The sequence below is a fragment of the Crocodylus porosus genome, unplaced genomic scaffold, assembly GCF_001723895.1.
Source record: "Crocodylus porosus isolate Cpor-Errol unplaced genomic scaffold, CroPor_comp1, whole genome shotgun sequence".
NCBI classification, from domain to species: Eukaryota; Metazoa; Chordata; order Crocodylia; family Crocodylidae; genus Crocodylus; species Crocodylus porosus.
The window spans coordinates 6,821,931-6,847,432 of NW_017728912.1; the positions used below are offsets into that span (position 1 = coordinate 6,821,931).

At 38.5% G+C, this 25,502-nt stretch overlaps 1 protein-coding gene across 1 annotated transcript in view; it reads left to right on the forward strand.

The window, feature by feature from the left end:
* Nucleotides 1–25,502, forward strand: part of KIAA1109 (KIAA1109 ortholog) — a 242,219-nt gene that overhangs the window by 99,821 nt on the left and 116,896 nt on the right. The window contains exons 21-33 of the mRNA XM_019533955.1: nt 1,466–1,642; nt 4,904–5,032; nt 7,891–8,010; nt 11,001–11,281; nt 14,201–14,451; nt 14,954–15,209; nt 15,661–16,504; nt 18,108–18,178; nt 19,592–19,765; nt 20,195–20,315; nt 22,743–22,889; nt 23,275–23,402; nt 24,171–24,373. Of these exons, the coding sequence (XP_019389500.1) occupies nt 1,466–1,642; nt 4,904–5,032; nt 7,891–8,010; nt 11,001–11,281; nt 14,201–14,451; nt 14,954–15,209; nt 15,661–16,504; nt 18,108–18,178; nt 19,592–19,765; nt 20,195–20,315; nt 22,743–22,889; nt 23,275–23,402; nt 24,171–24,373 (2,902 nt within the window). The remainder of the gene's footprint in view (nt 1–1,465; nt 1,643–4,903; nt 5,033–7,890; nt 8,011–11,000; nt 11,282–14,200; nt 14,452–14,953; nt 15,210–15,660; nt 16,505–18,107; nt 18,179–19,591; nt 19,766–20,194; nt 20,316–22,742; nt 22,890–23,274; nt 23,403–24,170; nt 24,374–25,502) is intronic.

Below are 25,502 nucleotides of genomic sequence, written 5' to 3' on the forward strand. Positions count from 1 at the left end.
GGAACCAACTTCCAAGCGAAGTGGTGCTGGCTCCTACCCTGGGGGTCTTTAAGAGGAGGCTAGATGTACACCTTGCTGGGGTCGTTTGACCCCCAGTACTCTTTCCTGCCATGGCAGGGGGTTGGACTCGATCTGCTCAGGTCCCTTCTGACCTTAGAAACTATGAAACTATATTCAGCCCTTGCGGAACATATTCAAGACTCTCACATCTCCTTTTCCTGCTGACTCGTTATAGTCTTCACATGTGGTTTCTCTTCCAAAACTTCTGAGCATGCTTCGTTCCCTGTTGGTTCTTAATGACCTAGACTACCCATGTGTCATCTGTACAGAACACTTAATTGTGCTGCAGTCTAGGAGCACAGGGCTCTGGGGACTTGGAAGGACTTATAACACTGATTATTGAAATCGCTGTCCAAATTCCCTCTGACTTTGCAGGGAGCCAGTAGTGGGAGATGTCAAGGTTCAGGACCTTGAAGTGGCTCCAGGTGGCCACTTCATTTCTCTTCCTCCTCCAGTCCCAAGTATTCCAATGCCACGTTCGTGCTCTACCAAGACACTCTGAACACAAACTTTCATACACATTCAAGGCCGCTCCAAGCTCCCTGTTCGGCCTCAGTTGCTGGGCTCTGGAGCACCCTGGAATAAAAGAATGAGTGGAGCTTATTTTGTCAGAAATGAAGGTGCTCTGTAGAATTCTGTAACTGATATTTAGTCCAGAAGTCTGTTTTACTTTTAGAGAAAATTGCCTTCTGTGATATCACTTCTTTTAATAAGCAGTGTAGGTTTAAGAACTTTTCAAGATGAGCCAGTTAACTTGAACATTTTGACCACTTCCACTAATAAATCTATTAATTATACTTGTGTGTTTTCTGAGCCTTTTTTACAAAGTATAGCACAATTAAGGTGTTCTTGATATGTATTTTTTTAAATATACACACTACAATCTCTCTCTTATATATAAGATATAACACTTAAATTATTTTAAAAATGTAAATTGTTAAGTTGTATTTAAATTTTGGCAAGTGTAATTTTATTATCAAATTATTAATTTATTTAAATTTATATTAATTGTATAACAGTAAAATTATTTAAGATGTAAAATGATCTTGTAGGCAAAATGTTTTTGTAGTATCTTTTCTAGCACAAACTTTATAATTGGGACAAAAGTTTGCAGACTATGTAGTTTGTGAAACTTTGATACAGTTGGTCCAGTAAAAGATGTGACCAAAAACCCATGCATCTTGTACAATTCTTGGATCAGCACAGTTATAATAACACTCCATCCCATATATACAGTTGTTCATTTTACGTTTGCATGTCAACTGAAGTCTTTGATCTCTTGTATTGAAGACACTGGGACTTACTAGAAGATGAATGCTTACAAAAAGTACTCATACATAATGAGAGTACAAAGTTCTGGGTAATCACTCTCTGAAAAAACTCTTAATTTACTTTTCCTTAACAGAGACCCCCAGTGGATGAAGTTCTTAGAGAGGGCCATATCAGCCTCTCGGGTCTGCAGCTTCGAGCTCACGCTATGTTTTCAGCAGAAGGTCTACCCCTGGGAAGTGATACTTTAGAGTATGCATGGTTGATTGATGTACAGGCTGGAAGCCTAACAGCCAAAGTTACAGCACCACAGGTACACTCCCCAAATCATAGTAAAGCTGTCATAACTTGGACTTTTGAAGATACCAAGTGCATCTAGGGTCAACTCAATCGAATGCATCTGTAGTTAAAATAATTTCCAATTTTGTGGATTTGAAAATCTAGCCATTTGTCTAGGTTTATTTGAACCTTTAAATTGGAGAGAGAAAATCTAGGATTCACATACAGTTTGAGGCATAGGCATTTTGAAGCTGGAAAGAGCTGAAATTTTGAAGTTTCAAGCAATACAAATATAGGAGTAATTTGTTTTAAGATCCTTAATTTGTCTTTATTCGTGCTGGTATTTCTGCAAACAAATATTTAAAAAAGCGTCCCATGACCATAATATTTGGGAAAACTTCAGATAGGTTAGTTTAAGAGAAAACAGATTTCCCTGTAAAAGGGAACACACATTTGGTGACTGTGTACAGCATTGAACTAATAGGCATTACTAAAGGGAGGCAGGGTTGCAAAGCTAGAAGGTTAATGCCAGGAAATTGCAGTTAAAGAATTGCACAAAAATGGTGTTTTAATATTTTGCTCATAAAGGGCTTATGATAGTTCATGATGATCAATTTGAGAGATTGTCACTATCACTACTTACAAACAAGAGAGTTGCCCCTAAATTCTGGAATTCCCTATCACCTGAGGCCTGCCAAAGCCTAAATGAGATCATCTTTCCGAATGCTGTAATTTGGCTGGCACACCTAAGTTGGGATGTTGTCTAAGGAGCTCTTTTGTCTTGCAGCATATTTCTGGGATGTCTAATTTCTGGCTTGTGGGTTCATGCCCAGTCACCTCTTTTGCCCCTTCCCCCAAATCCACAGAAGTTGGACAGCCCTAGCTTATTTTGCTGATTCTGTTGGGTTTTGTAAGTTGTTTAATTTTTTTCCTGTTTTGTTGTCTTGTTCACTTGTTTATAAGTTATTTTGCTGTCTTCATAAGCTGTACTGAGTCTGTCAAGATGGCATATAAATCTAATAAATAATGAACTAACTGGTATGGAGAACTGAAGGTCCCCATTGTGTTAATTATAGGAAGAGGGACAGTTTGATATTGTTCGGACCTAAGATGGTTAGCAAGTTGCAGGTCTTGCCAGGAAGGTTCTGGCAAGGTTGGGTGTGAGCCAACTCTGACAGTCTGCATCTGCTGATGTGCTCCAAATTTAACTTGCTGGTAAGTCTGCCTCCACTTGTCCCCAGAGGCTGTTTTAGACATACTGGAGGCTGAGGATTTGAGCAGGATTAGCCTAAAGTAGTCTCACTGGCATATTTCTGGGTTTGCAGTGGATCTGTGGACATGGATGGATGCCTATCAGGTGGAGACCAGCCTATAGACGGTCTTTATCTGGTGTAATGGAGGGAGTTGGCAACCACTGTCGACTGCTTGCTAATAGGATAGGTAGCAGCATTCAGAAGCTTCAAGTAACTCCAAAAAGCTTTCAGTGGTGAACTTCAGGTCTTATGCTAATTTTACTGTGTTTCTCCAAAAATGCTTTGGACAACTTTTTTTCCAGAGAACCCCTTCAGTAATGATCTATTTCTTAGGGAGAACATTTTTTTTCTATTTTTAAAAGCAGAGAACTTGCTGAGGTTCTTAATGAAATACAAGTTTTGGTTCATGGTAGGTTTTTGCAGAAAGTTTAATGAAAAATCCAGAAAACACAATTTATCAGATGCAACAGCACATTTTCAAGGATTCAAGTGAGGATTTTTGGATCAAATGCCCCCAAATCCAAGCATATGAAGGGGAACTACTTATACATAGTACAAACTAGTCCAAAGCAAAAAGGCTCATGACTTTCCATACAATTCACTGGGCCCAGCAGAGTTGACAGCATTTGAAGCTGTGGTGACCGCACAGCTTAGCACTGTTCAGTGTGTGTGTACTCCAGATACCTTTCTCTACCCCCCTCCCCAACAAGGATCTATGTAATAATTAGCCCCCGCTCATGACTGGAACTGGATGTTCTTGTCACTAATCCTGGGATCCTCCAACAATTTATATGCAGATGAGACATGAGGTAGCCTGGTTCAGCTTCACCTAATGGAAGGCAGAGCCACACTAATCATATATGACAGGCTGAGAGGGGGTGACAAAGGGATTCTGGGTGAATTGTTTTGGTACCGTATGGTGATGTTTGCCAGACATTTAGGGCTGATGAAGAAACAGGAATGATTGGAAACGGGGGGGGGGGGACTGAAGCAGAAGCCGAAATGTATATAGTGTAGTGGCTCACCATGACTTAAAAAAAAAAGTAGGTGCTGGGGTAGACTGTGTTCAGTGGGCACTACCATATATCATATTCAGATGAGTTGCATTAACCTGTCCCAGTATCTCAGCCTTTTGGCTAAAATCAATCATGTCTGGCACTAAGGGGAAGGTGTCAGGGGTGGCTCTGGTCCTGCAGTATCTCCAGGCTTGGTGCCAGTTTCCTTTGGAGGAAACACCCACCCATTTTTTTTAAGGGCTAGGAAAAACAAAGGTTCCTATCAGTATGTTAGCCTAATGTGGACCATGTGTTTTATAAGCATGTTCAATGTGGGCTCCAGTCAATCAACTTTATAGTTGGTTTCTATTACTGAACACATGCTGCTTTTGACAGCAGTTCAAAGATGGATCATCTATTTAATGCAGTTTCCTTGTATGCAAATATAAGAGGGTTTTTTTCCTTATGCTGATTGTGGGTGGGGAGGATCCTCATCTTGTTTTTGAGTAAATAGAGTAATTATTAGCAAGGTCAGCTGAATTCAGCAATATTTGGTATAAAAAGTTTCTTTTTTAGCCTAACATTTCTCAAGTTGGTATATGTTTTTCCTGTGGTTTCTAACAGTTTGTTTTTATTTATAAACAAGGAAACTTGGTATTTACATAATGCAGATAAACAGCATTGTTCTACATATATTTAATCATTTTCTTCCTGAAAAAGTATCTGAAAGATTAAGCACTTAATGATATAAGAGCAAAGTTGTTACCTTAGAGGGACTTCATTGCTTTGTGTGGTTGAAATAGATTGGCTTTCAAAGGGGATGAGTTTTACTCTGGCAGCATGCTTAATCCATGAATGGAAATTTGTGTACTGTGTCAAGGTGAAAAACCACAGTATTGGTAGGTGGGAAGTGGATTATCTAGCAGCAAGGATAAGGCTCCTGATATTTCTTTTTTCCAAGCTTTGTTAACATTCTCAGTAACCTGAACTTCAGTAGTTAGTTTTGAATAGCTACTATGGTGTCAAACTCTCCCTATTTGCTTGCAGCTTGCATGTCTGCTGGAATGGGGACAGACGTTTGTGTTTCATGTGGTGTGCCGTGAGTTTGAGCTTGAAAGGCCCAAATCAGTAGTTATATGTCAACATGGAATTGATCGTCGATTTTGTGAATCAAAGGTAATGTTTTCATCATTCTCTTAATTGCTTGTATTTGCACAGGTTTTTTGGGTTTATATTTTAATAGAACTAACCAAATGTAGAATGAAAACTATAAATTTGGTTTTGGGCTTAAAAACACTTTGGTTAGTCATAATTTGTTAAAGGAGATTATACTTTTCAAGTGATTGTTGACATGGATTCCACTCTGGATTCTCATGTATAACCACTCTGAGGCTTGGAGTCTTTTGGCTAACAGTCTGTTGTGGTCTCTAAAGGCATGAAAGGCAGAAGAAACTGAACCATTCCTCAGAATGGTACTGCCTGTGGCAGTGAGATGGAAGACCTGTAGTTTCTGCCACCTTCTCAATTTATCTGCTGTCAACACACACATCCTTTGCTTTTATTTTTGGTTTCTGGCTTTTAGTCTTGGAACCCTATCAGTGAACGTAACACTGCTTCTGAATTAAGTCAAGATGTAGGTCACCCTCCCAAATAACTTACTGAGTCCAGGTAGAATATTTGTAGATTGACTTGTTTTGCACTGAGCAGCCTGAGAAGGATTCCTCTGATGCCCTGGCAGCGACTTTACCTAGTAAACCAGAAGACTGAACATCTCTCGGTACCTGATTCTTGGCACTCATACTTTTTGTAAAGGCAGCCTCAGAGCTATATGGCAAGTGCATTAGTATCTACTGTCTCAGTGTTCAGAGCCCATATGCCACTGGGGGGGAGGGGGATGCCATCTTTGGACCTGCTACCAGAAGCTGTTATTCTTGGGAGACTGAAGTTGCTGATAGTTTAAGATACTGACTAGTAAATATTTGGTTCAGCTGGTAATGGAGATGCTAGGCTCATTTCCTGTGCAGTTACAGAGAACACAATAGACACCAGGCACTCTTGGCAAGGTGGCCCCACCTTTTTTCCCTGCCGTGAGAACATAGTAAATACTCTTCTCCTATTCCTTGGTTAGCATAGAGGGAGCAGGGGAGAAAGACTGGGGAGGGATCTGTAAGGGACAGTGGAAAACTATTTATGACCCAACAGCAATGTCCTTCCTGTTCTTTCCCCATGTGTGTCTTGCCACAGTACCCATATCCTTATCAGCCCTTAACAGCTGTATTCTAGCGTACATCTATATTCACGTAAGGCTTCCTCTTTAGCTCTGTCCCCAAACAGACTATGTAAACTGACATAGCCAAGTCAACTAGTGCAGTCTCAGATCCTGGAAGGAGGTCTAGGAAAGTCTACAGAAACAACAAATACAAGGGAAAACAGCTTGTTCCTTCACAATCTCTTTGGTTCTCTACAAGGCAGTACATCTGTTGACACCCTCTAGATGTTTTCAAAACATTTCTACACCTCAATAAATGCATGGTAAAGACTCTTTACCCTTGGAACTCGTAAAGGGAAAACTTAACAAGCTCCAGGGTATCATGCAGCTTTCCATACTTTGGCAGGTTTCTCATGCTATACCTGAGGTACTCTGAGCCTGCAGAAGACTTGCAGTGCACACCGATGTCCATTCTGGCCACATTCAAGTGAGATGACAGGAAGTACCAAGTCCCTTCTGTCAGATTTGAATACTTTTTTATTTTCATACAGTATCATATTTACTTGTTGTAACTGCAGTCAAAGAGAGGGTGAAGCAACAGGGCCTCCCATACTTAGTGAAAAAGGTGCAAAGAGATGGACCATTTCCGATGCAAGCATTCATTCTTCTGATTGCCTCCGTGTGTGTAGCTGATTATCAGGCTACTAGCATCTGTTACAGTGCAGCTATGTTCTCAGGATCCTGTAGTGATACTAATGATGAAAATCACCTTAACTTTGACCCTGGATGAAATAGAGCTAAGGCTGGAGTAATTGTGCTACACTTGTCTTGCTACAGAATCATGCAGGCCTAACAGTTCTGCATACATTTTTATTGGCATCCTTTGATAATGATACAATTAGTATGTCTGTCAAAACCAGCGGTTGACAGGCAGCCTTTTCTACCCCAGCCCCCACTGTGGGCTGAAAGTCTCAGCCCCCTGGAGTAGACAGCTCCCTGCACTTACTGTGGCCCCATCCCCTCTGAAGCGAGGGTGAGAGATGTGGTGGAGCAGTAGGCCTGCAGTGGAAATGGGCAGCATGGTATAACTTCATGCTGTGGATTTCCCCCATGCCAAGTCAGACCTTCATGAGCCATAGGCTGCTGACCCCTGGTTTACCCCCAGAATATGTCTGCTTTATAAGGTTATTTGATTTGTTGTTAGAGCTCTTAGGACACATTAATGTTCATTTTAGTAAAGCTTTAGCACCTCCTTCTGCCTGTTTGAGAAATGTCCCCATGTTAAAAACTTGGGTCTACTACATGAAGTCTGGTCCACACATTTAAATGACACTGTTCTTTGGTAGAGACTTCCATATCCATTTGTTACCATGAGTTTGAATCCATGTGGATAGTCACTTGAAAAATAGTGAATGGTTAACTTCCTCTGCAGCAGTTGTCTTTCTGATATGTTTTGTCCATGTGGATTTTATAACTCATCCTCCTTTTCCTCTATGGACACATCTTCTTCTGGGATTCTGCACTGGCAAAAGAACTTGAGGTGTGGGTGACTCATCTGCCTTTTATGCTCTTTGAAGAAGAAAGTATACTCTGGACACAATGCTAGTTCTACTGTCAGTGCTGACCAAAACAATTGAATCTTGAATGCACAGGGGCACATGGACTCCTCTTTTGGTTTACATACAAGCACAGCATCTCAGAGAATTACAAGGAACCTCATTATCATCTACTTTGTTTTTGCTTAAGAAGTCCGTTGAAATAATAAAAATAGCTTGTTAATATGAAATTGAAATTCTAATACTATGTTTTGCTTACATTTCTCTAGATGAGCTGTGTCCCTGGGCCATGTCCAACATCTGATGATTTAAAGTACACCATGACACGTCTAGCTGTGGATGGTGCAGATCTGTACATTGTAGAGCATGGCTGTGCCACCAACATAAAGGTAGAGATAGAAAAGAAGAGTGGGAACTTTGCATTTTATTCATCCTTTGCCATGCAAGAAAGCACTTTATATATCTTACACAGAATAAATGTCTAGAACATTTAATTTTTGTAAAAATATATCTTATTGATAATTTTTTAAAGAATACACTTACACATAAATAATGTACTTACCTTAATAATGTTGGCACAAGAAGCGGTAGTGTGTTGACAAAATCTGTTAATGCCACAAAATTAAGAGCTATCAATAGAAAGAGAGGTCAGGATATCATACAGAAAGAACTGTACAACTTTGAGGATTGGAGTAATAAACATGGGGTGAAACTGAGTAGCACTAAATACAACATCATACATCCTTTGGACTAATAATAAAAACTTCTTCTATCAACTGGGACCTTATCAGTTGGAAGCAACTGAAGAAGAGAAGGACCTGTGTTTCTAGTCAAGGGCTAGTCAATGGTAGGATGACTGTGAGCACTACTGTGCTATACCTGTGAAAAAGACAACCCTCATCCTAAAATGTACTGGGTAAGGTAGTTCCTGTAGAGACAGGAAAGTAAAATGCCAGTGTACAGGGCTCTAGAAAGTAATATGCCAGTGTTCTGGATTATTGTTTATTCTGGCGATCTGTGTTCAAGAAAAATTAACAAAATAGGAATTGGTGCAGAGATTAGGTGATCAGGGTGTGGAGATTCTATGCTATGAAAGACCATAATAGAGCTTGTCTTGTCTAGTGTAACCAAACAAAGGCTGAGAGGGCAGTTCTCTTATGGCCACTTTTTACAGATTTGAATTATGTTATATTTTTAGTGTCATTGAGATCTAGGGTAAAGCTTTCAAGAAGCCTATGTTTATTTTTTCAGAAGTAACTTAAACACTTATGTGGGCACTCCTGGAAATGTTAGTAAATCAATTTCCAGTATCCTGTGGGAAGTTTTTGGAACATCTGGGAACACAGTTCAGACTTTGAATGTAATAGTAGATCCCTAAGTAAACATTTTTAAAGTGCATGAATTCAAATTAAAAAAAAAATCATAAGCAAGTTCATTTGTCTCCTATTTCCAAAAAAATATGGGGAATAAAATCCTACACTCTTTAAAAATTAAGAAGCTTTCCATTAAAACTCAGCATGATGACTTTTTGGATGGGAATGCAGTATAGATTTATTCTGGAGGAAATTAATTTTGATTTCTTCAATTCTGAGTTTGAAAACGGGGGTCTGAGCAAGTACAGTGATGTTATTAACTTGTATATGTGCAGCTAAATTTAGCTTTCTGTTGGCCTGGTTCAGTAACTAGGCAAGGGACTGCTGCAAAGGCTCCTATTGATTCTCCTAGGTACCACGGTGCTATAGCAAAGGCCCGGGTAAACATTTTGGGTAAAGGGGCTTCCCCTTGATATGTCAGTGGAAATGCTGCTGTCATGCTTACTAGGATTGTTGTGGTGATGGAGGTGTAGCTGGGATGGTTTAGGGAACGTATTAGAAGCAAGATTTGTTTGATGTAGTATCTCTTATGGGACCAACACTTTGATTGGGTGCGATGTTAGATAAGTTTTGGAGCAGAAAATGCCCTTCTTAACAACCCTTTTCCCTTTTGAATGGTCCTATTTGTTTACATAATTAGTTTTTTCTATTTACTTAGATCTTTACTCAGATCAACTACTCTACTCTTTTACTTAGTGTGATAGGGTGCTGACAAGCATGACCCCCCCACCCCCGAAAAAACAGTGCTTTACTGGAAGAGGCATCTCATTAGTTTGATCCGGCTTCCCAGCATTTGTATAGATCATGCACTTCAGCAAGGCTTTTTGACACTATCTACAGCTGATTCAAGCAGTTATTAGATAAAAACACCTAAAAAGCCCTGCTGAAGTGCCAGATCTGTACAGACATTGGGTGAGTTTGGCCAAACTAATGAGATGCCTCTTCCCGTAAAGTGTTTTTTCACGTCTGTCAGCACCCTAAGTAAAGGAGTAGTTGATCTAAGCAAGGATCTTAGTAAATAGATCAAACTAATTATGTAAACAGGTAGGACCATTCAAAAGGGAAAAGGGTTGTTAAGAAGGGCATTTTCTTCCCCAAAGCTTATCTAACATCCCACCCAATCATATTGTTAGTCCCATAAAAGTTTCTACACCAAATAGATCTTGTTTCTACTCTATTCCCTGGACAATCAGTTATATCACCATCACCGCTGCAATCCTAGGCATGACGGCAGCATTTCTATTGACATAGATGCCTCTACTTGGGCATGCAGTGAGTTCAATGTGGGGGCATGCCGAGCTTAAAGTTAAAACACATTTTTTTTAAATGCCTGTAAACAGCCATAATTTCTTTTGTACCCTGGGTTTGCTGCCCTTTCCTCTGTCTTTGAATGACTATTTTCATTTACTTAAGTTAAAAAAATTTTTTTACCTGGTATTTCTGACGCTTAGGCTGTATCTACTTCAATTCCAGAGCTGAGCAAGGGCTTTTTTGTGCTTGAAAGCATGTCTAACATCTCTCAACTATATTGTTGGTCCAGTAAAAGAAATTACTGAATAAAACTTGCTTTCTGGAGTTTATACCTAGAGAGAAAAACTGCGTTATCAAAAATTGTGTTACAAGAGATGTGAAGTGGTCATATAAAGTTCATTAAAGTACATTGAAACTTAACTTTGACATTTCTTGCATGCTGAACATTCGCCCATTTAATTTTGTAGAGGAAAATAATGAAGTGTTAGTGCTTCGCAAAATAATATAGTGATATAATAAAGTTGATATTGCAAGTGGAGAGAGCCTGAGGAGGAGATGTTACTGATCTATCTAAAGCCACAGAGATGCAGTTGAAACTAGTTTCTGGTTTGCATTCCTATGTTAAGATGAAAATGCCATCTTCATTCTTGTTAATGATACAAACTGTACCTTTTTTGACTGTTCCGTTTTAATTAGCTTAAAATTACTTTTGTTTTAACTATTGAGATGCTTCATATTTATTGCATCTTCTTTAGATGGGCACTATACGTGTTGCAAACTGTAACCTCCACAACCAGTCTGTTGGAGAGGGGATAAGTGCTGCTATTCAAGACTTTCAGCTGAGGCAGTACGTTGAGCAGGTCAATAACTGCAGAGTTAGCCTTCAGCCTGCAATACTTCGGAGGGCATACTGGCTGGAAGCTGGGTCTGTCAATTTGGGGCTTATCACTGCTGATATTGCTTTAGCTGCAGATCATCATTCTAAACATGAAGTCCAGAGACATTTCTTAGAAATCCATGATAGCAGAACTAAGAGGTAAGTGAAAATATTGGAAGACTTTAATGGTTGATGTTTCCCTACTTGATATGTTTTCCATGAAATAATGTTTTAGTCCTTGGAATCTTTTACATCTGTTTAAATATTATACTACACACTCTCTAAATAAGCCAGTTGCTGAAAATTGGCTATACAATGCATTCTCTATATAATTTATCAGGATGAGGAGAAGAATATGCCTCTTCGATTCTTAAATAATACAAAATTGATTTAATCTTTGGCAATATGAAGAACAATGTCTTTTTAAAATAAATCACATTTTTACCATTGCAACTTTTGCTCTTCGTATACACATCCTTGTGTTAAATTACCAGATTGCTATGCATGACTGTATACACAAATTAGGTGCAGAACCTTACACCTGCTTTATGCATACAAGTTATTTTAAAAACATGTTTCTTCATAGTATTGCAGCTACATTATAGAGTTAACATTATATTGAGATGAATGAAGGAAGTTTGTGTTACAGAGAACATTTGTTTCAGATTTACCTGAAATATTTTTAAGCCATGTTTTTGGAAATTTTCTTCTTTTTTTCCCCTCACAGTATGAGGGAGCTGCATGTTTTGTTCTTCCCTTTGCTTCTTTTCCCTAAGGAGCTATTTAAGTTGCCTAGATGTAGCCAGGAATGTAAGTGTTTAACACCGCTAATTTATGGGGTACAATTAAACATATGAGAATAACTAACTAATCCATGATGGGAGAAGAGATGAGAGGAATTTTATGGTAATCATGGATATATACAGAAAAACACCAGTTACACAGTGAAGCTTGGTCAGTCTCCAATAGTGTATATTATGACAGCTTTACTGATTTCAGTGAAATGATGACAGTCTTATGCTAGCTAAGTAACTGCCCAACATATTTTACCATGAAGTAAAATATTGTAACATCAGGTAGCTACAAAGGTAACTATTTCTCTTATTGGATTTTGTTAAATTTTAGAGTACATTGTTATATTGGGTAACACATTTCAGACCAGATGTAGAGTTCAGAGGAGAGCAATTTAAATAATCTCTGGATTAAAAAGAAAACCCTGCTATTTGAGGTAAAGCTAAGAATTGAGTTTATATAGTTCAAAGAGAAGTTAGATGACTGGCAGAGCTTCTTCATACTGTATAAAGAGTATGTGAGATGCAACTGGCAACATAAGACAATAAAAAGGGATTCTATGCGTATGTCAAAAGAAAGAAGATGACCAAAGAATATAGGAGATATCTAGTTATGGATGATTCAAAGAAGGCTGAAATATTTGTTGCTTTACTTCAGCCTTTAAAAATAGGGTCAGCTACCAGAGGGTGAGAACAGTTGGCAGAAAAGATAGGGAAGGAAACAGACAGCATGAAGTAGTAAAAAAACAGGTTAGAAATTACTTGGAGAAGCTAGATGCTTTCAAGTTGGCAGGCCCAGATGGGAGGCACCCTAGGGTAGTGAAGCAATTGCCTGAGGTAATCTAAGAGCCATTGGTTATCCTCTTTGAGAAATCGTGGAGGTTGGGTAAGGTTCCATATGATTGGAAAAGGGCAAATGTAGTGCCCATCTTTAAAGACAGAAAAAAAGGAGGATCTGGGGGATTACACACCAGTCAGCCTGACCTTTTAGTACCTTGAAAGATCTTGGAGCAGGTTCTCAATTTGTTATGAAGCACCTACAGGAGAAAAAGGGTGATCAGGCAGAGCCAGCATAGATTCACCAAGACAAAGTCATGCCTGACAACCCAACTTTGCTTCTTTGGCTGTATGGATTGGGGGTGGGGAGGGGGTTGGAGAGCAGTGGATGTGATGCACCTTGATGTTTGCTAGGCTTTTGACACCGTCTCCCATGACATTCTAATTAACTGCCTTTCTAAGAAAATGAAGATTAGCTGGAAAGTGCTATAAGGTGCAGGAGTAAGCAGCCCTTTTTTGGCTGTGGCCAGAGTGACCCATCCCATGTTAGAGGCAGGTGGGCAGGTGCTAGGACCATGCTGCAACTGGCATTCATCCCCTTTGTTGCATGGGTGGGGTACCAGATCCACTGGTTCCACAGGCTGGATGGGTCCGAAGTTGCCAACCTCTGTCACCATTATTAGAATAACTCACAGAGATGCATAAGCTTTCATAGGCAACAGTCTTCTTTATTGTATGCTGTCCTGCCTTACTTTAGACTAACCTGGCTAATTACCTCTTTGCTCTAAGCTTATATAGTAGGTAAGCTCTACACACTGTGTTTGGAGTTGGAGGACTAGGTCTTTGGCATTGGCCCTTTTTCATGCAGTAACTCAGTAGAGTAGAGCACTCCCAAGGATGTGGGAGACCAGAGTTACATTCTTTTCTCCACAAGACGTGATTCAAACCTGCCATGTTGCATATAACTCTCTAGCCTGGCAGTAAGGGCACTGAGCTTATTGGGGTAAAGATGGAAGCCTTTGGTAGCTGGGTTTTAACAGTGAACAACTCTTGCTGGCTTTTTTTAATGAAAGGATTGGGTTGTATAACTTTTGGTGAGGGGTGGTGCAGGCTGTAAGTCTCATATGACGTGACTAAGCCCTAGTCTCTTATTGGCTATTCAGGAAGTTTCTCTTTTCAGTATGCTTGGCTGCTATGGGTTCCATTCTGAGGTACCACTCTAGCCTCATGAATTATGTACAGAGAAACAATGTATTCAGGGCCATAGATACTGCTGGAGCCACCAGACATCTAAAAGTCAGTCATATACATGTGTACAATTATGCATCTTCCATGAATAAAGCATTAGATAAATAATACAGCCTTACTCAATTCCCATTGACTAAAGGAAGAATGAATTTGTAAAGCAGAGAGACCAGATTTTGAACCTTGTACTTGTTTTATGATTTTAAATGTGCTTCAAGTCCCTCCCAGTTCATTACTATTCTTGTTTGTATTTCTTCTTTAATAGGTTATGGTTTCTGTGGCCAGATGATAATTTGAAGAATAAGAGAAGCAAGAACAAGTGTGGCTGTCTTGGTGGCTGCCGATTCTTTGGTGGTACAGTAACAGGACTAGATTTCTTCAAGCTGGAAGAGCTGACACCTTCTAGCAGTTCTGCTTTTTCAAGTACAAGTGCAGAATTGGATATGTTTTATGGACAGTCTTTATTGCAGCCAGGAGAATGGATCATTACCAAGGAGATTCCAAAAATAATAGATGGTAAAACATTTTTTTTGGGTACAAACATGGAGGGTTGTCCCATTTACTGACAAGTTTGGATTCTCAACTTCACTTCATACCTTGTAGAATATTTACTGATGATCAGTATGCTGTTGCAAAATAGTGTGTGCATAATTTTTCTGCCATGGTTCAAGAAATGGAACCTGTTATGAAAAGCTTGTGAAAGTGGAGAATCGTATGAACAGTAAATGAATGGGTACTCATGCTTAATGTTTTCAGTGGAGTTTTGTGACTGAACATCCACTTATTAGTAATTGTCTAAATTGGGCAGCCATCAAAAAGCATTCAGGGTTTGCCTCTCTACGTATACCTGTATTTTATATATTTGTATCAGTACAAGATATAAATCTATTTGAAAGTTATTTTTTTTAAAAAACACTTGTTTTAAAAGGGGGAAAGAGATCTTTGTAGCTTTTAATACTTAATTTGAAATGCTTTCAAATCTTAAAAAAATTAATTGATTTGTCTCTGTTTTATTTAGGTAAAGCAAATGGTGTAAAAAGGAAAGATTGGGATTGTAGATCTGTGGGTATTGAAATAGAAAGAAAGGTGCAGCACCTAAGCCTACAAGTGCCATTGAGATCCCACAGTTCCTCTTCATCTTCAGAGGAAAATAGCAGTTCCAGTGCTGCACTTCCCTTGCTTGCAGGTGAGAAGGAAAGCCCTTCTTCTACTGAAGATCATATGGGACAGAAGGAGTTTTTGTCTGGTGCAAAAAGGGAAGATGGTCATGGAAGGTTAGTATACTCTGCCAAACCAAGGCAGAAATTGATTTTTACTTACTCTTATGGATTAATACTAAGACTGAGTAAACCCCTGAAAAATGCAAATACAGCTATTTCAAACAGTAATGCTGAAATTGATTTCCTAGTTGAAGTACAGAAGATCAATGTCAAATCTTCTGATCTAGATGGGAAACTAGACATCCATGAAAATTTGCCTAGACACGTTTCCTTTTACTTTGACTTTTTTGGTCAGGTACAGGATCCTAATATGGTTTAATATACATGGTCTGTGTTGGAAAAGTAATATTACATATGAACTGATTTATTGTCTTTGAGGAAATTAACATTTATAATCGAGTTTCTGAAAAGTACCTAGTATCATCTGTTAAAAGGTCAGTGCTTTGCAATTTAAGATTCACACTATTGTTTGAAAAAAAACATAATCTTTAATTTCTGTTTATAGTCTTCCAGCAGAGGCAGCAGAATGCAGTCCAGTGTCTCCTAACAGCCAGGAAAGGACTGTTGGTCAGTCCCCTCTCAGATCTCCTCTGAAAAGGCAGGCATCTGTGTGCTCAACCCGACTTGGGAGCACTAAGAGTCTTACTGCAGCTTTCTATGGTGACAAGCAGCCTGTTCCTGTTGGTGTCCAATTTAGCAGTGATGTGTCTCGCAGTGATGAAAACGTCTTGGACTCTCCAAAACAGAGGAGAAGCTTTGGTTCTTTTCCATATACGCCATCTGCAGATTCAAACTCATTTCACCAGTATCGCTCAATGGACTCCAGCATGTCAGTGGCTGACAGCGAAGCCTATTTTTCAGCAGCTGAAGAGTTTGAGCCAGTAAGCAGTGATGAAGGACCAGGAACCTACCCAGGGAGAAAAAAGAGGAAAAAGCAAGCCCAGAAAGCTGAATATAGTAGAGGATCTATCTATCACAGTGTAGAAGGACCCTTAACGAGTGCAGTCCATGGAGAAGCTAGTCAGGATACAAAAACTTTGCCAATCAAAACTCATCCCTCTCAGGCTTCTTTTGTTTCAGCTTTGGGAGGAGAGGATGAACTTGCTGAGCACATGTATATTATAGAAGCTGAGAAGTCTGCAGAGAGTGAACAAATCACATCACAACAGCCTGTAATGACCTGTTACCAAAACTACCTTACCCAGTTCCAAGTGGTCAATTGGTCTGTAAAGCACCCAACAAACAAAAGAACCTCAAAATCCTCATTACATCGCCCTTTGGACCTTGATACCCCAACTAGTGAGGAAAGCTCCTCATCTTTTGAACAACTTTCTGTTCCAACTTTTAAGGTATGGCAGTAGTTGGGGAAGGAAATAAGTTATCGAGGCTAGAATGTGTTGTGCTAAACAGCTGACTCAAAGGAAACTTAAAACTGTTCACCCTTAGTTATCAGAAGTTAGGATCGTCGTAGGATTTAGATGCAGGAAACAGGGGAAATTGTTAATGTTTTGTGAATGAAAATATTGACATAATCTCTGGTGTTATAATGCCAATTCTGTACTTAGTAAATCACCTCAAAGTCTAGCTTTTCTACAGAATATATTTACAGCAGTGTTTACTTAATTAACTCTGCTACAAAAGCTTAGTGATGCTTCTTCCAGTTACAGTTAACATTATAATTTGAACTATAAAAAAGGGTTTTTTCAAAGCAAAACTGGTAATGTGTAGATTTAGGTGATGACTTACTAATATTTATTTCCTATTAATATGCTGGTTGTACCATATTCTTGTAAGAGGTGCTAATAAAATAACAATGGGACATTGCAATATTACTTTGATGTATTAGAAGTTAAAACCTATTGCCTACTGGATCTTATTTGGAAGAAAGAGTTGATTAAACAAAACCTAATAACCATGAAAATATAAGAGGGAATTTTTATCATCTTCCAATTCCTCTTCCTGTAGTTGTACCTTGAATTAACATAAGTTAAGAAAACTACAGAAATCTAAGTTCAGCAGCATTTCACTATGTGCTTATTCATAGCTTTTGTCAGTGTTTCACCAGGCTCATTGAGAGAATTTTTATAGTAAAAATTTTCATTGAGAAAATATTTATAGTAAAAAAATTATGCAGAAAACTCAGCTTTTTATTAAGCTACTGTTATTATAATAGTTTTTGTCTTTTAAAGGTTGATACCTGATTCGTAGTTTAAACAAAGATTCTAGAACATTGTGGCTTTATGAAGCTTGCAGAAGGTACTGCCTGGTGTGCCAAGTTATTTATTCAGGTTCAGGTTGCAGTAAGGCAAGGCAATATCTGCTTTACAACAAAATGTTTTGGGTATGTTGTCTTCATGCAGCAGTGCGATTGGGTAAAAGTCTTTTTTTTATGGTTTATGTTCCTTTCAAGATGCCTTGGCCTCCTGTCTGCTTTTAATTAGATGTCAACATGAAATTGAATCTCAGTTCACAGATCTGAAAGTATATTTTTATTGTGCTCCTCCTTCATATATATTGATCCATATACTTTATCATATTTATCAAGTAAATCACATGAAAATTATTGTAGTAAAATATTACTACGGTAATAGGTAATTAACACAGTAGAATGTAGGTAATTAACACAGTAGAATCTAATGTTAATGTCATTTTAGTGTTGGACACTGTGCAGATTTACTTTCATATGTAGCCTTTCTTAGAAAGATATTTTAAAAAATATCTAAGACAATGAAAAGTCCAAATGTTATTATTCATTGAATTTTTATATGATAACTTCAAGATCTGGTCAAGAACTGTTAAAACAGTTGAAAAAATAGAGCTGGATGATAGAGTTCTTACCCTTTTGTTGGATAAGACAGAAAGCTAGAGTGATACTCTTTGAGGAAACAATAACGGGAATCTTCCCTTGAAACCATGAACAGAGAGAAGTAATTTTTTTGTACTGTGTTTTAGATTGTTAAACAGGGTCTCACAGCAAATGCTTTACTGGACAGAGGCATGCAACTAACAGGATCAACATCCAAGTAAGTAGAAGATGGCATTACTCTGTGGGTGGCTTTAAATAACTGGAAGAGAGGGATCTGCCCTGTACTTCCTTTAAGTATAGCATTTCTTGCTAGCTCTAGTAAAATGTAGACGTATATCACTTGTATTATTATAAACTTACTTTGGAATGGTACGTACCATGTTTACCCAAATCCAACATGACTTAGCATCTAGGATATGTTTCCACCCCACCCTCCTATAATAATTGGATAGTTTATATGGAAAATTTATAAATTTGTTATAGTTTTCCATCTGTAGAATCTTAATGATTGGGGGGCTGGCTCAGATTTGTCCTTCTTGTTGCTACAGTGAGGAAAGCAAAGGTAGGGGAAGGGGGTGATAAGCAGACTTAGCCGCCCACCTTTTTCCTTCTGTTGCCACCCCCCCACTATCCCCTTGCCCTCTTTCCTGCCCCCCCTCCCCCATGCTTACTGTCCATTATGGGTCTGGCCCCATTCTAGCTGGGGTCACAGGGCACAGGTTAGCTCTGGCCCCAGCCCAGTCATGAAACAGGGGTTCCAGTTGGTGGTAGCTCTGGGATGCTGGAATGGGGCTGGAGCCATGACTGACAGTAGGCAGTGGTTGGTGGAAGGTGATGTGGGGAGGACAGAGGCTATGGGGAGCAGGTAGGGGCAGGGCAGAGGTGGTGGCGGACAGGTGGCTGCTCTGGCTCTGACTCTAATCCTGAGCCTTGGTTGAGGCTGGGTTTGGCATTGCAGTGTGTGTGTGTGTGTGTGTGTGTCCTCGTCCTGCCTTATACTTGCATCCAAAACAAGGGGCTTTTCCCACCTCATGTTGAATGGGGTGGGGGAAAGGGGAGCCTCACCTTGGATTTGAGTAAATATAGCAATATTTAAAAGATTTTGTATGGTACACTCAAACTGAACTGAGGTCTAGATAAGTTTCCTGGCAAAATCAGTTAATCTATGGCAATGCTTGAACTACAACTTGGATTTTGTGCTTAGTGCACTGTTAGTGCACTGTATTGGAGCTTGCAGTTTCCTTTTGAAATGTGTAATACTCTGAAGATTGTAACATATGGCAAGTATTGTTTTAAAACTTACTAAAATATGAGGGCATAGTTCGGAGTCTTAATGGAGGAATGTTTACTTCTGTATTGTGTTGTAGCCTGAGTTAGAAAAGTTAAATGTGAAAAGTACTATGTGGAGCCTATTCAATATTTATCATTAGATACTTACCACTGAACTAAATTGACCTTCCTAATTCCAACAATCTTTTGTTAAATACAGACTTGCTTTAGTCTTGTACATGCAATCCATTCTTGTTGTTAGCATTGTACCAAACTAAACAAAGAAAATAAAATGGAAGTTTAATATATGTGATGTCCATTGGTTATTTCTAGCTCATTGCTTTCTGTTTGAATTTTGTAGTACACCCTATACTCCTTTGGAAAAGAAAACAGTGGATACTACTGATGATGAAACGATGACGGAGGAATGGACTTTGGATCATCCAGTCTCCCAAACTAGGACGACAGCCATAATAGAAGTAAAAGGAACTGTAGATGTAATTCTAACTCCTCTGGTAGCAGAAGCTTTAGACAGGTATCTTAATTTACTTAAAGTTAAATTGAAATTGGTATTATTAGCAAAATTTGAAGTTTTTTGATTCGGTAGTAGCATAAATGCTTAGGAAAAGGAACTGCTGGGAGGGGGGAAAGTGTGTGTGCACACACATGAATAACTGCTGAATATTTGTGCTCCCTGCCCCCTCAGAATTCCCCTTTATGTAGCTTCACATCTCTAGCAGAAGAGCTAGAAAAAAACTTACTTTGTTTTGACTTGTGACATGTTGTTATACTCTTGTTCTTGCTGTGTGTAGGGTCAGGGGGTGCAAGCACACATGCATATGAACGTTTGAGGAGGGAGTGTGCTTTTTCAGTATAGATTCATGATTTTGATGGTATTTCATGTGACCTCAGGAATTAAATTTCCTTTTATTTAACTATGTTGGTTTTTTTTCTCTTCCTGTAGATACATAGAAGCAATGGTACATTGTGCTAGTACTCGACACCCAGCAGCAATTGTGGATGATCTACATTGTAAGGTTCTCCGTGAAGCTGTACAGAACAGCAAAACATCCTTTTCAGAGAATGTAAGGGCATTACTAAATTGCAAGAGGCTTGGGAAGGGGGAGTGCAAAAGCTTGCATGTTTTTTTTATTGGCTGTCTTTCATCCAGTCAAATCCAGTGTTTCTTTTTCCAATTGAATTTCAATGTTATAGTTGGGGATTATTATTAGTTAGGGATAGTTATTATAACCAACTTGCTTTTGTTCATCAGCATACCTACATTCCAAATCAAATTAACTTTTTGCTGAAAGCTCTGCTGCAAGTAGCTGTTCAGCTCAGCTCCCAGGCTGTCCAGATGTGATTTTTTTTTTTTTTTTACATCACAGCTAAATATATTATATTAGATAAGTAGTCTCTGCACCTGTAGCCTGGATATTGGCTGGTTAAGTAATTGAGAGCAAAAGAACACCATACAGATCAGCAAACTATCTACCAGAAATACATAAGGTGTGGACAAGAACAGCTTTAAGAAGCTGAACTGGGATAGGGACTCTCCACACGGTAATGTGTAATGCTTTTGTTGTTAGCCTGTGGTAAAATAAAGGTAAAATGTAATAATGCAAGGTGGGTGTGTGTGTGGAGGGGGAGGTGGCGGGGAGATAAACTATTGGTGTTTAGCTTTAACTTCCCCGATTTGGTGAGAATGGATACACATAGAGTTATTACTCATTAACTGCTCTGCTCAAAGTTTCCTACCTTCTTTGAACTTAATGCAAATGATTCATTTGCCCATAACCTTGTTAGTCAAAAAAAGATTATTGATGAAGGTAGACCAAATTGTGTTAGATGTTCTGTGGACTGTGATGCAACACAGCATTTTTCTTACTTTTTTTTTTTTTAAACTTACAGTACTTTTTTTTTTTTTAATATCTCAAATTATTTTTTGTTCGGTTTCATTGACGTTTTCATGACAGATGGCTGATCATCACCCAGATGTCCTGAAAGTACTGTTACATGTTATCATGTGGGCTAGAGAACATGCCTTTGCTTGGAGCCTCTTGACATCGCCCTTTTAGGAGTCTACCCAGTAGTGCATGAATATCAGGGATATTCCTTCCCATTAGAGGTGGGGGAAGGAGCGTGGAAAGTGGGGGAATGCTGGGGGTCCTAGTCCCCACTAGTGCTACAAGTTAAATGTAAATGTGATATCATGAAGTGCAGTGCTACCAAGAAGTTACACTTTGAAAGTGCTAATATTTACTGGCATTTCTTAACATCTTTGTAGTGCTACAAAACAGCTGGAATGGTGTGGTGTTCACCTTTTTTGTGGTGGTGGTAGGGCGCGTTTGGCACTACAAATGTAATACCTATCCATGGTCTTATGGAAATAGCTGTTCTCTATAGAAAGTCTGTGCTTGTATCATATTTGAAAAACGGTTTCATTTTACTTAGCATAACATGTATTCTAATGTAATAGTATATTCTCAGCTAGTGAGAATTGGCATAGCTACACTGACTTGGTCTACATTCCTCTAACATTTAAAAAAATGTTATTAATGATTCTAGCTTTATTCAGTAATAGATTTAACATTTAAAGGTTTATCTGTCCCCTAAAATAGACATAAAGACAAATATTTATCATCCATCAACAGTGCTCCTATGATCAAGGTCAATGTCCACAGGAGTCTAATGTTCTTTTTTTCACTTTCTTTCAGTCTTTTATAGTTTCCTTAGTTTTCTTCCATGTTAAGCTTTTTTTTGTGTTCCTTCATTTTTCTTTCTAAAATAACTCACCTCTCTTTTTCCTAGAACTCTACATAACACACGTCTCACTTTTCTGCTCGTCTCCCTTTTTATATTTCTGCTGGTGTTGTTTTTTAATGGAATATATACTAGCAATATATATAATGCATTGTATTTAAAACTTTTGGAATGCTTAGAGAATATATCTGATGTTTGTGATTGCGAGATAAGGTTATACTGAGATGAAGACATAGAAGCATATCTGTTTTTAGACAGGAGCTGCAGATATAGAATCCAAAACTTTACCAAATTAGTTTAACTGTTGGTAGTTTCATGGAAACTATGTAGTTCATTTTCTATTCAATTAGGAAACCTTTCTAACTTAGCTAATTATCCTTGTGCAGCCTAGAGACTTGCCTGTCAAAGCATCTCATCACTTATATCAGGAATCTGTCTGGATTTCAGTTTGGATCTTTTTGAAAGTTTTGTGCTGAGTGCCACAAGATGTGACTATCTGGGTTTGAGTATGTGACCTTCTGTCTGGGTTTGAGTACTCTACTGAGTATGGGACTATCTATCTGGGTTTGAGTATGCTAACTTTGTAGTATATTCAAGCTCATTTGCCCTGTAAATTGAGACACACCAGGCTAGAAATGCACCTGAAAATCTTTCACTGAAGCATCATTGAGACATATTACTTACTTACAGTTTGTAAAATATTTTGAAAGGGACTTAGTGTAAAATACTAACTCTTACCATTTTTAAAGTTATCCTCCAAACAGGATATTAGAGGAACAAAAATAGAAAACCCTACTACCGGAACAACCAACCAAGGCCAAGCACAGACAAATCTTTCACTTAAGCAAGATAATGTGACAATTAAAGGTCTTCAGGCAAACGTTACTATACCCAAGGTAATAACTTTTATTTTAATTGAGTAATCTTACAAGATTGTTCTTCTGTGAACTAACCTTCTACAAGTATTCTTTTGAGAAGTTAGAACTAACTGAATGCAATGTCATATTTGTTAAAAATTATGCGTATTTTCTTAGCTTGCTCAAAGTACAGTATTTAAGCAAATTTAAATACAAGATGAAAGTTTGTAACTAGTGCAATAATTAAGAACAAACATGTTCAAACTGTAAAAAGTTTGTGCAGTTATATAATAGTCTTAAATGTAGTGTTTATAATCTGAAAAGCATAGATGAAATTATATGCAACTATTTCTTTTTCTTTTTTTTTTTAAATGACTGTTTTCTAAACTTTTTACTTTATTCTTCTGGGGTATTTTATGTTTAGGTAAACTTATGTTTACTACAAGCATCAGTCGATGAATCCCCAGGCATTGCATCTAGTAAAACTGTGACTCACGTTTCCTTAGTAGCTTTATGTTTTGATAGAATTGCTACACAAGTTCGCATGAATAGGTAAGCAGAATATATAGTCCATAATTGATACCTCATTATTATCATGCTAATAGAAATTTCTAAGCTTCTGTATGTGAGACACACGGGTACCAACAGGGTTATCTAAAAAAGTAAATTTTAAAAAGTTACTATGGGTATCTTTCTTGTCAGTGTGTTTCTTTTATAAAAATGGGTTTTAAGTAGGCTGGCCATATGGAAATCTTGGAAATCTGGGACACCATCCAGGAAATCTAGGACACTGCTCCCTGCCCCAATCCTCCTACACTCTCACAAGTTGGCAGGGGAGAGGCCGTATGCCAGGCAGACAATGGTGCCTGTACGCCTGCCTGCCTGCAATGTGCGCTGCACCACTCCTCCTTCTGGCCAGAGTGTACCCCATACTCCTGTATTTCTGGAAAACCCATTGTAATTCCAAACAGCGAGCTGGGACTGGCTTCTGAAATCCAGCACTGTCCGAGCAAAAGCAGGACATATTGTCATCCAAGTTTTAAGTGATGTGTAGTTAAAGTACTTTGTCATCTTTCAACCTTAATCATTCTCTCTTCAGTTGTATGAATTTAACTCTTGGTGATATAAATAGGAATTACAAATGAGAACTCTGAGGGCAAAATTAAATCTTCTTTAGTTGTTTCTACCAAAGGCTGTCACACGAACAAAAAATTCTTAATATTTATGTGCTTATATCACTTAAAATTAGCAGACACCAGAAGCAACTATTTAATCTTATTCTTGACATTGGTTTATTTTTTTTCCTTTTACATTCAATAGGGGTATTGTTGAAGAGACTTCAACCAATGCAGAAACTGGGAGAAATTCTGTAACGTTTGATCGGTACATCCATGCCAGTAAAATGCAGCCTCAGTCTTCTGGCTCACTGAGATCAAATGCAGGAGTAGAAAAAGGAAAAGAAATTGCTGCCAAACTGAACATTCATCGTGTTCATGGGCAGCTCAGAGGTCTTGATACAGCAGGTAAGCATACTGTTAACAATGTTTTCATGGACACGATTTATTATTACTAGAGTTGCACCGATACATCAGTCCAATGTCGGATTGGTACTGATATGAAGAAAATTGTCTACACGCATGACCAGAGGTCAGGAAAACAGACCTTTCGACGACGTGGCTGCTCAGATCTGGAGGCACAGCCCCATTACCCTCTGGCGGGATGCTTATTGGATGCTTATCCACAAGCTGGGCTCTGTCTCAGGCCCCCTCCTCCCACCCCCGGCTGGGCAGCACCTGCCCCCTCCCTCACCGTGGGGGATAGTGATTTGGTTTAATTAATTCATTTGGGTGTCTTCTTTCTCCCAGTTCCTTAAATAATCTGGTACCATTTTTCCTGAGCAATAATATACCATTATTGTAGTCCCTATAGATTGGCAATGATCTGTATTGTTTTGATCCCTTCTTGCTTTGTAATAAAAATTCAAGATGGATAGAAAATCCTATTTAAGTACCACCGTTGTATCACAAGTCAAGGGTCTTTGAGAGAAGAGAGTTGGGTTTATTTTGTTTTGCTTTCCTTGCTTAACTGGCTGCTGTTCGTTGTGATAAAGCTGTTAGAATGTTATCCTACAAGTGCAGATAAATGCATTGTAGTTTAGTTGTTCTGGCTTTCACTGAGAGGTGCAAGAAAAGATCATGAAACACAGGAGCAAGTGTAAGAAAGGTGAACTATGGCCAAGATTTTTCTCTCACTAGATTTTTGGATGTTAACTGTTTACAGATGAAACTACATTCAATTTGAATAAGGTTATACAATTTAGTGAAAAACCATAGTTTCTGCCTCAGGCCTTGACTGATAGTTACCTTTATGGTAATAACTGCTATTATTTAGGGGTACAGGATGTGGATTACATAAGAGAAATCCAAGCCGCCTTTGTAAATACTTTGCGATTTCTAACCTTGATTCAAAGTGAGTAAAGTATTAGGCACAACACTTAAAATGTTCTTTCAAAAATGTCACTAGGGAAAAGGATTATATAGGTACTGTGGAAGAAATCAAACTGCGCGTTGTGTTTGTTATTAGAATTCCCAGACTCAGTCTGAGTTTATTGGTGACTATACCATATGATCGTAGGGAGGAGATCTAACAGAA